At 36.7% G+C, this 13,880-nt stretch overlaps 1 protein-coding gene across 4 annotated transcripts in view; it reads right to left on the bottom strand.

Annotated features, from left to right (window-relative positions):
- Positions 1-1,218: 1,218 nt before the first annotated feature.
- PSIP1 (PC4 and SFRS1 interacting protein 1) overlaps positions 1,219-13,880 on the bottom strand; it is a 42,893-nt gene continuing 30,231 nt past the window's right edge. Inside the window, exons 6-15 of one of the 4 annotated variants that reach the window (XM_040963569.1) lie at positions 13,686-13,785; positions 12,757-12,832; positions 9,749-9,980; positions 8,675-8,790; positions 6,125-6,180; positions 5,473-5,543; positions 5,176-5,277; positions 4,868-5,081; positions 3,401-3,512; positions 1,219-2,670 (exon numbers count right to left, since the gene is read on the bottom strand). In XM_040963569.1, the coding sequence (XP_040819503.1) occupies positions 2,610-2,670; positions 3,401-3,512; positions 4,868-5,081; positions 5,176-5,277; positions 5,473-5,543; positions 6,125-6,180; positions 8,675-8,790; positions 9,749-9,980; positions 12,757-12,832; positions 13,686-13,785 (1,140 nt within the window). In that variant the 3' untranslated portion in view covers positions 1,219-2,609. Of the gene's footprint in view, positions 2,671-3,400; positions 3,513-4,867; positions 5,082-5,175; positions 5,278-5,472; positions 5,544-6,124; positions 7,440-8,674; positions 8,791-9,748; positions 9,981-12,756; positions 12,833-13,685; positions 13,786-13,880 lie in introns of those variants that run through there. The other 3 variants (XM_040963572.1, XM_040963571.1, XM_040963570.1) reach the window with 3 other exon arrangements.

The raw sequence follows: 13,880 nt of genomic DNA, 5'->3' as shown, positions 1-13,880 counted from the left end.
AAAAATTATACCTATCGAAATGTTTCATGGAAACCTTTTTAAGTGGCAATTTTAAGTTTTTTTTTTAAAGATTTTAAATTAATCATTTCACTTCTCTCTCCTAGGTTATATTTAAATTCAGCATGAATGCAGATTCCTACGGATGGCTCAGAACAAGCACTTACACACCAAAACCTATAACCGCCTGTTAAGGCAGACAGTGTTTTCAGGAACAAAATGTGTAGTCAGTTGAATCAGCTGGTCTGAAGATGAGAAGAACCCACTTCTGTTGTGTAGTGAGGTCTTTCATTAATTATGTCAGTAACACGGGATCAGGCATAGAACTAAAAGGCCCCTTCTGTGTAGGGCTTACGTGTGCCTGTTTTTAGTTTCCTGTATCCAGTGGTGCAGACATGGAGCTGATTCAACATTTCAAAGATGCTTAGGATGTAGGTTATGCTAGATCCAACAGATAGCACCTACTCTCTTCCTGTGCCCATGGGCCAAAATAAGTTAGCTGAGCTGCATGTAAACAAAGCCTTTGCCCATGTGCAGGATTAGATGTCAGAAACATTCAGTACAGTGTCAGCAAAAAATGGGTCAAATCTACAATAGCCAAAATCCTCAGGTATAATTAAAGGCTTAAAAGGTTTTCTGGTTTGTGTGGTCCCACAAAGTCCTGATCTGATGTTCTGATTCATGTAATACAAATTACAGTCATTCCTGCTAGGTTGTGCATAAATTACTCTTTAAATATAACCCAATGATCAAAAGAAAAGCTTAGGAGTATGCACCTACAGCATATATTTTGAATTCTTACTACTTAACTGTAGGCATTATTTTCCAAATACAGAATTTTATGACATGCCTGAAAAGGTTCTTGGTTACTCATAAAACTTGCTCAGCGCTAAGCTTGCTGCCAGTCAGCCTGCAGCAGAAGACAAGGTTCAAGAAGGCAGTTGTGCTGTAAGCAAAGAGCCTACATCAAGGCAGACTGCAAGCAGACATGAAGGGCTGGACTGCTGCTGTCTCCACTCACTGGATGCTCTGTCTTCATGGGAAAGCTTTAGCTCCACTGGGTGAACAGAGAGAAATAACATTTCTTTATTTTTACAGGTTTGAGTTCTTTTTAAATCCTGTTTCTACAAACAATTCAGTCTCTTAAGAAATTGTTCCTTGAGCAGTAAATCCATGAGCCCACACTTTGGAAAATGGCAAAGAAGTAATTTACTAGTGGAGTTTTATAGAAAAATTCTTTAATCAAAACAAGTTTACACATTGACACTTATGGCTTAGCTAGAATAAATCTGTCAAAGGTAAAATTGAATTATGGACCAAAATGGGTGTGTAATGTAACAGCAGAGTTAAAACACGGGTCCTAGCTTCCATTATAAGACCTCTCAAATGCAAAAATCCAATTAGACACTTCAAAATTTTAACCTGCAGATGAAAATTACCTGAAAAGTCAACATATGATGCATTTCACTCACAAACACTGGTATTAAAATCCGCCTCCCATATCGTGTCAAAACATAAGTATCTTCCTATCTATTGAAACCACCAACTGCCCTAACATTCAAAACATCTTAGGATGCTATCCTTTGTCACATACCTAGAATCTTTGATAACATTGCTTTTCTGTGATTTCAGTCTCTACTTTTTGTAATATAATCATCCTGTTGCATGTATGATACCAAAAATGGAAATAGAAATTTCTGACACATCCATGTTTTCAGTTAGTTGCTTTGTATAGTATTTATATTTTCTGCATAAGTGTCATGGACTATTTTTTCCCAATTAAAATTAATGGTTTTCTTAATGAGTGTGACTTTGTAGAATATTTAGAGACTCGAGACATTAAACTTACTGTTTTCAGTTTCAGTTACGAATGCCTGTAAAGGATCTTACATGGTTGAGCCCTAAAGCCAGATTTATAATATATGCCCAACATGTTCTCTATGGAAGTCATGTGACTTCACCGAACCCCAAGCAGCAAAACTAAATTACTTCCAAAAATCAGGTTTGTTCTGTAACTCTTAGACTTGCCAGTCATATACAAAGGGATAAGAGACCACACACTTCCAAAGAAGCAGGATAACGCAGCACAATGTAGAGACTATGAGATTAAAATTAACTTTTGGTAAAAGGAAGGAGTGAGTACTTGTATAGAAGTAACATTTTCTCTACCATAAAAATGCTCAACTTCTACAAAACCCACAGTGAAAAGACAGCCTGGTAAAGCCAAGATTTGTATAAACTATGCACAAAACCCATGGTATTTAGAGGAAAGGTTTATACAAGTAGCATTTTAAAAAATGTAACTTTGTTCTACCAATTCACATAAACACACAATAATTGAAAATATGCTACAACCATGTCTGGAAAGGCAGTTTTAACATTTCCTAAATGGATCCCCCCACATTTACGGTATAATGGAGCTGTTAATACTGCACAAGTACGATTAGTGAGAAGTTTCATTACTTGTGAACAGAGATAAAAGAATTTTCTCCCTCAAGACAAGTTTTAAAACATCAAAACCTATGCTTATAAAAATTTAAAACTTGTGGCCGTCTAAATATTTCCAATGAAAGTCAATACAAACTTCTCAACTATTTAACTTCCATATCAGCCTAGTTGTCAAGCATAGATTCTGTCAGAGGTATTTCCGTCTCCCTCTCGTCACTGGAGGGCCTAGAAAAAAGGAAAGCAAGGTGTTACACTATGAATAAGCTTCTCCTTTAAATTGTTATACCATTCGTATTTTCTTCCCACAATATTAGAGCACCATTTCCAGCTTCAAAGTAAATTCTCTAAGTACATCTTTAATTTCTAAGAAATTTCATAATTACAGCAGAACTTGACTTCCAAGTCCTTCAGTGGAAGGAACTAAGACCTGGATGATTGTGGTCTAGTTGTTTTAAGGAACGTTGTAATTTACAGTAACCTGTAATTCTACATCTAATTTCTAACATTATCATAATTCAAGTAAGTTTGAAAGGAAGTCATAAGGGCCCCGTGCAATAGCTCAGCGGCTAAAGTCCTTGCCTTGCATGCACTGGGATTCCAAAGGGGTGCCGGTTCTAATCCTGGCAGCCCTGCTTTTCATCCAGCTCCCTGCCACTTAGGGAGTGAATCACTGGATGGAAGATCTTCCTTTCTGTCTCTCCTCCTCTCTGTATATCTGACACTTCACAATAAAAATAAATCTTTAAAACAAAACAAAAAAAGGAAGTCATAAGCACTATATTAGTAAAACAAGTCCAGGGAAAGTCAAGCTGTGCTATCTTGAATACAAATTATCTGTATGTAATTTGTCACTTGTATTTATATTTTTGCTACTCTTCATTTGCAATTTGCTCACTTGAAAACCAGGGACCCATTAACTTTAGAAAAGCTCTGGTACCACTGAGTGCATCCTCACTTTTTCTTGCTGCCGGCCTCGGGGCCGTCCTTGCTTTCCTCGGTGCTTTCGCCATTGTGCTGCGGCTGAGTGCTGTCCTGTGCATCAGCCCCTCCGTTCACAGTCTTTGAGCCTTTGGAGTTACAATGGGAAACATAATCAGAATGCGCAGGCTGAATGCTATGCCTTCCTAGAGAGCTGAGACCCACTCAAGGCCCTCAGTCTCCTTACATATTGAATTACATTGTTAATTCAGACCCCGTGGATTTTAGTAAAGCTACAAGATTAAATAAAATCTTTAACACACTATGGTTTTGTTTCTTAGAAAAATACTGAACATCACATTTTCAGCTTTAATGATAATTTAGACCTAAAAGTGTTAAAAGTAGTATTTGTAACAGATATGATGTTGATGCTTAATAAGTAACAAGAGATTTTTCTTCTAAATCTTATTAATCTTGAAAAAGACCTAATGAGAGCAAACCAATCTAAAAACTTTTGAAATGTAGATTTCTACTTTAAAACTGCATAGAATGGGGGGCAGTGGGCTGATAACAGTACAATTCCCAGAGTCACTCAATCATACACTCTGAACTGTTTATGGATGAAGTGGTATATCTAGAATTTTCTTGGCTTTTATCTTGATTTTTACTATCCTGAATTTTCTTGGATCTTATCAGGGTAAACTACATTACCCAGGTATGGAGTCTTCCTTATCTGACATACTTGGGGCCAGATGTGTTTCAGATTTTTGGAATATTTGCATAACAAAATGCAAACTCAAAAATTAAAATCTATAATAAAAAAAATTGAGTATGAAACAAAGCACATTAGCATTGCCAATTCAGCCTGTCATTAAGGCATCACCATACTTCCTGACTCAAGTACAATGACACACTATTTACAATGAAATCAAGGTACTATTTCAGAGCAAAATATTCTGTATACAACAGACATGTCCATGAACCTTCTCGCCAGCCTTTGGACAGTAAGATGAACGTGTTACTGGTAACTTGGCAGCATGTAACTGCAGAATGCCTATGTCAGTGGCTAATGTGGCTAACACCACCCACCTACCATCATGTGCACTGGCTAAAATGTTACTGTATATTGTCTTACTCTGTTTTTTTTTTTTTTCCTAGGTGGAAGTACCAGAAGCAGATGAGGGAACAGAAAATAGGCTCTTTTTAAGGGATGAAGTATTTCTAGTCACCTTCCTCATTAGCAGAGGTTTTTGTGCTCAATCTGTTGGGGTTTATGAACGGTGCTCTAGTCTAGTTCCCATCATTTGCTGTGTGGGCAGCTTTTCTGCAGCATTCATGGCCTTTGTGTCATCACTGTTCTCACAATCACCTTGAGAACCAGTTCACCAATTTCACTTCGAGCCAAATGGTAAAGTCTGAGCGTATGTTTTTGCACATGTCAAAGCCATTTAAAAACAGTCATGCTAAGAGTTAAAGAGCTGGCCTATGATGGACGACCACATACCTGTTTGTTCCTTTTCTAGCTTTTTGTTTGTCCCTTTCTTTCCTTGGTCTTTGGTTTTGTTTGCTTCCTCATGCTGTCTTTGTTCAGCAAGAGATTTATTCAGCACTTGTGTAATCACAGAATCCCCTTCACCAACCAAAAACATGTTTTTAAACTTGTTATACAGCATTGTAGACTTTTCCATGATAACTTGGCTAACTTTGAATCGCCGTATCTGAAAACAATACACATTCGTAATCATTTTCCTTGGCATTTCGCTTTTTAAAATGAGAAAGTTTTCAAGTTCTATGTGACTTGAAATCACTTACTTTTTTCAACGTTGTAATCATCTCTGTGTGTTTCTGGGCTTGCTGCATTGTGACCTGAAGTGAAGCCAGTTCATCCAAGGCCTCAATGCATCTGTTCACATCCTTCATAATAAAACAGGGATTTTGTAACTGCTCATTATCACCACATTATCATCTATTTCTCAAGTTTCTTAAACATCACAAAATAGCATAAATTAACCAAAAACTGCCTTTTATTTTAGGTCCACATACTTCAAAAGCCAGGTGGAAAAAAAAAATAAAGCAGCACTGTATCTTTGAATGAGTTTAAACACTTACAAGATTATCAATTTTGAGTGAATTTTTAATTTCAGCATGTATCCTTTGAAGTCGAGAATCCATTGATGTTTCTATAAATTAAAATATGTGAAAAACAGTAAATAGTTTTTCCAAAATCAGAATTCTGTAGACTCTTAGCAAAGTATAATAGAAAGACCTGGTAAATTCAAAAAAATGTCCTCAATAATTTTAACTAGAACCTTATATAAATTAACAATATCTAAGAATAAAGCATTATTTGCTACTTTGAAACTTGGTTCAGGGATGCAACATGCACCATAATAACTCAAAATCACCACCTAGCTGTGTTTGTTTCTAAAATAGTCTATATGCAGTTTTGAACTGCTTGACACTCCAATCCTTAAATACCCGATTTACCCTTAGGTATTTAACCAAAGCATCTGTCAAAAATGGAAAGCACCTAACCTTGGCAAAGCAACAAAACACACAAATAATGAATGTCAAAATACAAAGACAAGACTTATGTCCACTTGACTGTGGTAAAAAATATTTATGTGGAATCCATTGTGGATTTGAAAAATAACATAAAAAACAAAGTTAGACTTATTCATGGTAAATTAAGTGTATATAAACCCTTCTTTCTATGTATAGAGTTCTATTTTATACATCTTAGGAAGTGAAGTGAACTAACCTCGCTTCTTCTCCACTTTCTTAACTTCTGGCTTCTTTCCTTCATCTTTATTCTGCCTATCAAATGTTAACACAAACATTTCAAAACATTGGAAGTCGTGACTGATTATCAAACGCCCACAATCCCTTAGGTAACCCTTAAAGTAACACACAACCTAGACCACAGGAACTGACTGTACTTTTAAATTCTGCAGCTGCACAGAATTACTTTAAGCAGAACTCAAACAATTTTTCAGTTACAACACAATAAAGATCTAAAGTTATTATGATGAAATTTTCTTTCCAACATTAATGTGTTATTAAAAAGACCAATTCCAATCAGAATTAGTGGATAAACAGGCCACAATGAGAATACCTATGATTGTTTAATGGATTCTGTGTCACAACTGTGATTAAAAGCCAACATCTCAAAACAAATGATTTAATTTTGCTAACATCTTCAAAGGATCCATAATTTCAGCAATTTTTTACTTCAAGGCTCAACAAAACTTATTTAAGATCAATGTGTGATATTTTGAAAAATATTTAGCCAATGTATCAAACTCAAATGACATCTAACATTTACAATATTTTGCAAATGAAAAGGGACCATATTTTAGTGTAAATCACAAAAAATAAGCATTTAAAATTACAATCTTGGTCATTTCTAGTACCATGGCTTACAGAGTTCAGGCCATATTATCAACGAATTGAAATAGACAAGAACACAAAAATACCTAAAAATCGGTTTCTTTTTTTTACAAAAAAACTTTATTTTAAAATTCTGGTTACAGGTTCATTTTTCGTAACAAGTCTACTATTTAATCTCTCAGGATTAAAAAACAATGAAGATTCTCAAGAACAACAAAGGAATGTCAAGGGAAGGGCACAAGTGCCCCCACTCATGTATAATAGCTATTCCAGTTTAATATCTAGCTTCAAAACAAAATGAGTTTTTATTTTCTAAATGAAAGTATGTACAACCACCATCTTCATCTAACGTTCAAACACAAAGCTTCATTTTAAGCTTGGCAAAAAAGAACCAAAAACAAAAACCAGGAATGATGGCCGACCTTAGAATGTAGTGTGTACCTTACAGGATATTTTGTTAACAATCATAACACAGTAATAATGCCATTAATAAATGAAGTCCTCAATTTAGAATCTGGAACATTCTTCCATCAAAGGGGGGTAGGGAAAAATTCAGTCCAATGAGTCTGTCTCAAGATCTTCATCTCTTGTTTGCTCCACTTGTATTCTCTTTTCAGTTACTGGATTAATGCTTTGAGCCCAAAATGAGATATATTTTTTATTACTGTAGATTACATGTTGTTTGGCTGGGAATACAATACAATAAACTTTATTTTGCATAATGCATTTCACACAAGATGCATCTGAAATGCTTTACAGAGCAAAACTGTCCAAAGTACAAAGTTTTGTAATAACAGGAGAAGGAAAGAAAACACAAATATTAGAATTTGAGAAAGTTACAATGGAGGACATTCAAAAGAAACTGAGATACATAGATAACTTGGAGATACTGAAGAAAAGGTTGGGCTAGATTTACTAAACAGCAATTGTTTTTGTAACTTATTTTGGGAAGCACAGTAAAGTTAAAAGCAACAAACAGTTCAACTTTTCAAGTGAAAGAGAAAAGAAAGGCAACAAAAAGTATTTACAGAAATGATCAAAGTCTTAGGGGAGTAACATTTCCGAACCTCAGCTTATGATTTGAAATTACTCCCTCAGCAGCTAAAACTGCTAATAATATCCTCCAAACTAAGAAGTCAGAGTCAAATGCTGTAATGATTTTCAGTTTAAGAATGTATTATTATATAAGGAAAAAACACAGAACTATCCTCATTGCTAACTTTGTCTTTAAGGACTTAGAGCATGTTTCTAAATTCACCTCTTCACAAAAACAACAAAAATTTTAGTCAGAATGCAAGACACCTGACAAGAAAGAGGAGCATTTCAGAGAAAACTCAGAAATGACAGTCTATAACAAAGACAAAGTCTATCATTACCATTCCTATTACTTCTTCTAATAAAATTTTAATTAATTGGGGGAAAATTCCCCAATGTTAAGTATATATCATCTCTAAAGATCTGAACAGTGCAGCTGACGGAGATGCGCCTGGCCGCCGTCAGGGTTCCTGTTCCTGGCACCTGCACTGCCTTCTGTGCTCTTGCCAACTCTGCTGGTCTGGAGGGGAGACCAGCTGCTGGTATTAGTTATGTCCTGCATCCTTTCTCTACCAATATCATCACCACTGTGTATACTTATTATACAAATAAAAAGAGGATAAATACATTTTCTGCAAAGCCACTAACAGTAAGTCACTTCACATTCAGTTTAAAGTAATTTACAGGGTGATTGTCATCCCTTACTCAGAAAAGAATGAAGCCCAGAATAAGATAACCATTGTACACCGAAGATTTTTTTCTATTAAATTGGAAAAATTACTTCTTCAAAAGGCTTCATTGTAGGCTGGAAAATGAAAATCTATTGTTTAAAAATTTCATGCTAGCTTTAAAACAAGTTCAAAATTTGTAATGAAGGAATACTTACTGCTCAGTTTCCATTTGTTCCTCCTGCTTGCGTTTTCGATCTGCTTCCTTCTCATGTTGGCCTTTGAGCATATTCCTTCTGTGTGCAGTCTGAAAGTTTCTTCCACCTTTTCTCTTCTGTTTTATGTAAGAATTAGAATGGATTCAGTAAGCTATCAAGTCTTAGGAGAAAAACACAGCTAGTTTAAGGACCAAAACCTTAAAATTTAGTAATTAGAAAATTACACTGGCCTGGCACGATGGCCTACTGGCTAAATACTCGCTTTGAACGCGCCAGAATCCCATATGGGCACCAGTTCAGTCCCAGCTGCTGCACTTTCCAAACAGCTTATGGCCTGGGAAAGCAGTCGAGGATGGCCCAAAGCCTTAGGATCCTGCACTCACATGGGAGACCAGGAAGAAGTTCCTGGCTCCTGACAGACTCAGCTCCAGCCATTGCAGCCACTGGGGGAGTGAACCATCAGATTAAAGATCCTTGTCTTCTCTCTCTAAATTGCCTTTGATAGAAACAAATAAATATTTCCAAAAGTAAAAAGTTATTTACCACCAAATTACTTTCAGAATAAATCTGCAAAAGTCATAACCAACTTTCTTGATAGGTGGATTATTTTAAGTATATGTAAAAACATCAAATGAATTTAGGACAGACAATATAGCAAAATTTTTAAAATGATATTTCAGGTTTATTCAAGAGGCAGAGAAGACAGAAAAAAGGAGAGTTCCCATCAATGGTTTACTGCCCAAATGCCCTCAATGGGTCCTGAATGTCAGGGACCCAACACTAACCAAAGGTTTCCAATCAGGAGCCAAGTGCAGGATGGGACTTGACCCAGGTCACATTATGGGTCACAGACATCTTCACCATGTCATTATAGCAAGGCCAAATGTCCCACTCCCAAATAACCGTTTTAACACAACCAATTCAAATCTACTCAGACTGAATTTAATCTTAACTCTAATAAATCTACTCAGACTTAGACACAGAAATACTGAAAGCTTAGGAGGCAAAGCATAATAATTATGAAAAAATAAATTTAAAACAAAGCAGTATTTTTACATGTTACGTAAACTTTACCTTTTCACCATCTTGGTCATCTCCTCCTTCTTCTTCAGAATCAAAGGTGAATGTGACCGCTGGTTTAGCTAAACTTTTCCGTTTTGATTCAACTTCTTTCTTCCCCTCTTTTTTGTCCGGCTCTTTTCGTGGCTTATCCTCTTCCTTCTGGCCCTCCTCTTCCTTTTTAAGCTGCTTTTTAGGTGGCTTTTCTTCTTGCCCCTTTTTCTTATTTTTGTCTTCCTCAAGAATCCTATTTAGGAAAGTCCAATAATGTAAACATCATTTTTATTTAAACACAAATTTAAAACATCATCATTTTAGAACTAAAAGAAATCATCTTTGCAGTGTGAAAGGGACCCAACTTTTACATGAGAATATATCAAAAAATGTTTATTTTGGTGCAAAAAGTGCTTTTTTAAAGGCACTACTTCTTTTTAAGTGGAAAGTCATATATACAGAGAGGAGGAGAGAAAGAGAGGAAGATCTTCTGTCCATTGATTCACTCCCCAAGTGCCCGCAATGGCTGGAGCGGAGCAAATCTGAAGCCAGGATCCAGGAACTTCTTCTGGGTCTCCAACAAGGATGCAAGACTCAAGGCTTTGGGCCATCCTCGACTACTTTCCCAGGCCACAAAAAGGGAGCTAGATGGGAAATGGGGCTGCCAGGATTAGAAACAGTACCCATATGGGATTCTGGCACATGCAAGGCGAGGACTTTAGATGCTAAACTACCACTCTAGGCCCAGTACAAAAAGAATTTTGAAATTTGTTTTAAAATATATATTTCCATGAATTTTTTCAAGTCCCTTTGTCAGCACAGATTTTATAATGTTTAGGCACCAAAATAAAACTTAATATTTTGCCTGCATTGTCAATGAACCTGCCAAAATACTCTTGTGTTAGGTAAGTATACAATCCAGTAAACACAGTGTCAGACACTACTTAACTGCCTCGCGCCTAAGTATTGCTGTCACCAACAGATTTCACTGGCATTGCTCAAACAAGTAAAAGTGCCTAAACTGTTTCAATACCCTATGACTGGGCAATACTGTTTTAGCCAATCTCATGGTCTGTATACTGAACCAAAGCAATATCTACAAATATTGAAGCTCTGCCAAGCCATTTTTTTTTTCATTGGAAAGGCGGATATACAGAGAGGAGAGACAGAGAGGAAGATCTTCCGTCCCATGGTTCACTCCCTAAGTGAGCGCAACGGCCGATACTATGCCGGTCCAAAGCCAGGAGCCTCTTCCAGGCATCCCACACGTGGGTGCAGGGTCCCAAAGCCCTGGGCCGTCCTCGACTGCTTTCCCGGGCCACAGGCAGGGAGCTAGAAGGGAAGTGGGGCTGCCGGGATAGAACTGGTGCCCATATGGCATCCTGGGCATGCAAGGCAAGGACCTTAACCACTACACCATCGTGCCGGGCCCTGCCAAGCCATTTTAAAACTCTGACTTTGAATACCTAATGCTAATAATATTTTAAAAAACTCTGTCACTAACGAATTTCATGAAATTTGCAGCACAGGATGACCCAAAGCCTTTGGAAGCTGGACCTACACAAGAGACCTAAAGAAACTTCTGGCTCCAGATCAGTTCAACTCCAGCCATTTTGGCCATTTCAGGAGTGAACCAGTGGATGGAAGACTGTATTTCCTCTCCATAAATCTGGTCTGCCTTTCCAATAAATATAAATCTTAAACAAATAAAGAAAAAAGAAACTGACTAGACACCAAATAAAGTAATATATTACCAGAAGTGACAACACACTGCATGAAGAGAAACAAGTGGCTTTTAAAAGGGGATGCTGGGTCCCCCCATCTTTGTATTCTGAAAACAAACTGAGAAAGCGGCTCAGCTGATAAGAAAGGGAAGTATTTCCCAATGAGAATAATGGTCAAAACTTAACAACTTCCAGGGGAATCAGCAAAAATACAACAGCAAATGGACTAGAATATACAGGCCGAGTAAACCAAGATTCAAGCAGTCCTCATCTCCAAGATGCTGGCAAACTCCCAAACTTAGGAGAAATCTCAAACATCTAAAGTCCTTGCCTTGCATGCGCCCGGATGCCATATGGGCGCCAGTTGTAATCCTGGCTGCCCATTTCCCATCCAGTTCCCTGCTTGTGGCCTGGGAAAGCAGTTGAGGATGGCCCAAAGCCTTGGGACCCTGCACCCACGTGGGAGACCCAAAGAGGCTCCAGGATTCTGGCTTCAGATCGGCTCAGCACGAGCCATTGCGGTCACTTGGGGAATGAACCATCGGATGGAAGATCTTCCCCTCTGTCTCTCCTCCTCTCTGTACATCTGACTTCCCAATAAAATAAATCTTTAAAAAAAGGAAAAGATGTTAAACTTGCTATAGTTTTCTATAATAAAAATTTCCTGTAAGTCAGTGCATTCAAAATACTTTATCTCAGTTCTTAATCAGATATTTACTTGAGCTTCCAACTCCAAGTCCTTAAACATCACAGACACACAAAAAAATTTGTCTCAACCTTCTGGTGAAGGTTGGTTCCGTGGAAAAGGAACCAAGGTCTTTGAACAGAAAAGATGGTGGGTTGGGGGAGAGGGGGGGAAATCTCACTTTTTGTTAACTTTATCATCCTAACTGCTCCAAAACATTAAATTCACATTATCCAAATAATTTTAACAGTACTTTCCAAATAAAGCACCTACCTACACTGAAGAAGCTAAAATTTTATCACTTTAAATATATATACTATTTAAGTTACTAAAAAATATTATTTTGCCTTATTTCCCCAATATAGATGTAAGCACACATTATCCAAATATTCTTGTATCTTGTATGGTAAGAAAACATCAATTAGAGTAATAAAGCAACTTCGCTCCATTACAATTTTTGATTTGCTAAAATTTTTCAATTTTTTTCCCATTATTAGAAGTATCAATAATGCCAGCATTTTAGCATCATGTCAAACAAAACTGATGAAAATATAAAGATATGCTTGTTAGAAGTGAAATGTCTCATTTATTGCATAACTAATTACAAAAAATAAACTCACATGTCAGCCTCTGATGGGCAGGGCTGTTTCACCATTTTAGGTCTGCCTCTCGGCTTTGGAATCTTGACTTCAGCAGCTAGTATTCATAGGAGGGGGGGAGAAATCACGGTTACCAGCTTGTCCTTAAGGTGCAAACCTCATATAAAAATAATATAAATGACACAAATAAATATGAACTTCAGTGCCTTAATGCAGATACACTCATAAATAAAAAAAATAGTACCTCCCTTCACAGATCAAATTAGTAACAGCAAAAAAATTTAAACAAACAACCAACCGGGTAATTTTCAATTTGTCCTCAGTAAGTATGGCTAAAAGGACTTAAAATATTTTCTACTCTATTGTGAAAGGAAAGCCATAAAACTGAAGGTTAATATGTATACCTATCTTTGTAAGTTTGAATGGAATTTACTGAGTTTTCTATCATTAATTTGATCCAAGATAGTTTTACATCACAAATATTATGTGAATACATTTTCAATTCTGTTTTTCTGCTTTGAACTAGAATTCTACTGTGAATAGAAAAGAAGCTGGCTTTATTTTGCTTCACTTTTTATTAGGAATATGCTTCCAAAACACTTCCAACTTGCCAAATTAAGAAAATTTTATGCAATACTGAAGAGAACCTGCATATTAAAAACATCCTAGCCAACAGGGTCGCCTGAAGAGACTGGTTAAACCTATTGTTCACTGTAATCTCAACAATCACACCAGCCTCACCTGCTACTGTCTGGAGGAAACACCAACAGACAAAGCGAAGAATTAGTTACTTCACAGTTAAATACTTTATTTACACAGCAGAATCCACCGTTTATCTCCTTTGAATTCTGTTACACATAATAAATTGCCCATCTACTTTATTCCAAAATACAGTAACAGAATGCTACAGTAACTATACATCAAATAAAGACTAACATTACTTATCCTACCTGCAGGCCGTCCTCTTTTGGGACTCACTTTTACATTTCCAGATGCTGCTGTTGCTGTTGAAACTACTCCTGCCTCCTCACTTTCTACTGGTTTTTCTGCCTGAATCACAAAAATTTAGAATAGGCAAAATTTAATTCAATGGCAAAAACATGTCAGTCTGCAACATGAGTTTATACACAAACGTAACTTCGATA

This window comes from Ochotona curzoniae, unplaced genomic scaffold (genome assembly GCF_017591425.1).
Source record: "Ochotona curzoniae isolate NIBS_2020 unplaced genomic scaffold, NIBS_Ocur_1.0 scaffold_3208, whole genome shotgun sequence".
Classification (NCBI taxonomy): domain Eukaryota; kingdom Metazoa; phylum Chordata; class Mammalia; order Lagomorpha; family Ochotonidae; genus Ochotona; species Ochotona curzoniae.
The sequence above is the reverse complement of the archived record's forward strand: the minus strand, read 5'-3'. Positions and strand labels throughout refer to the sequence as shown.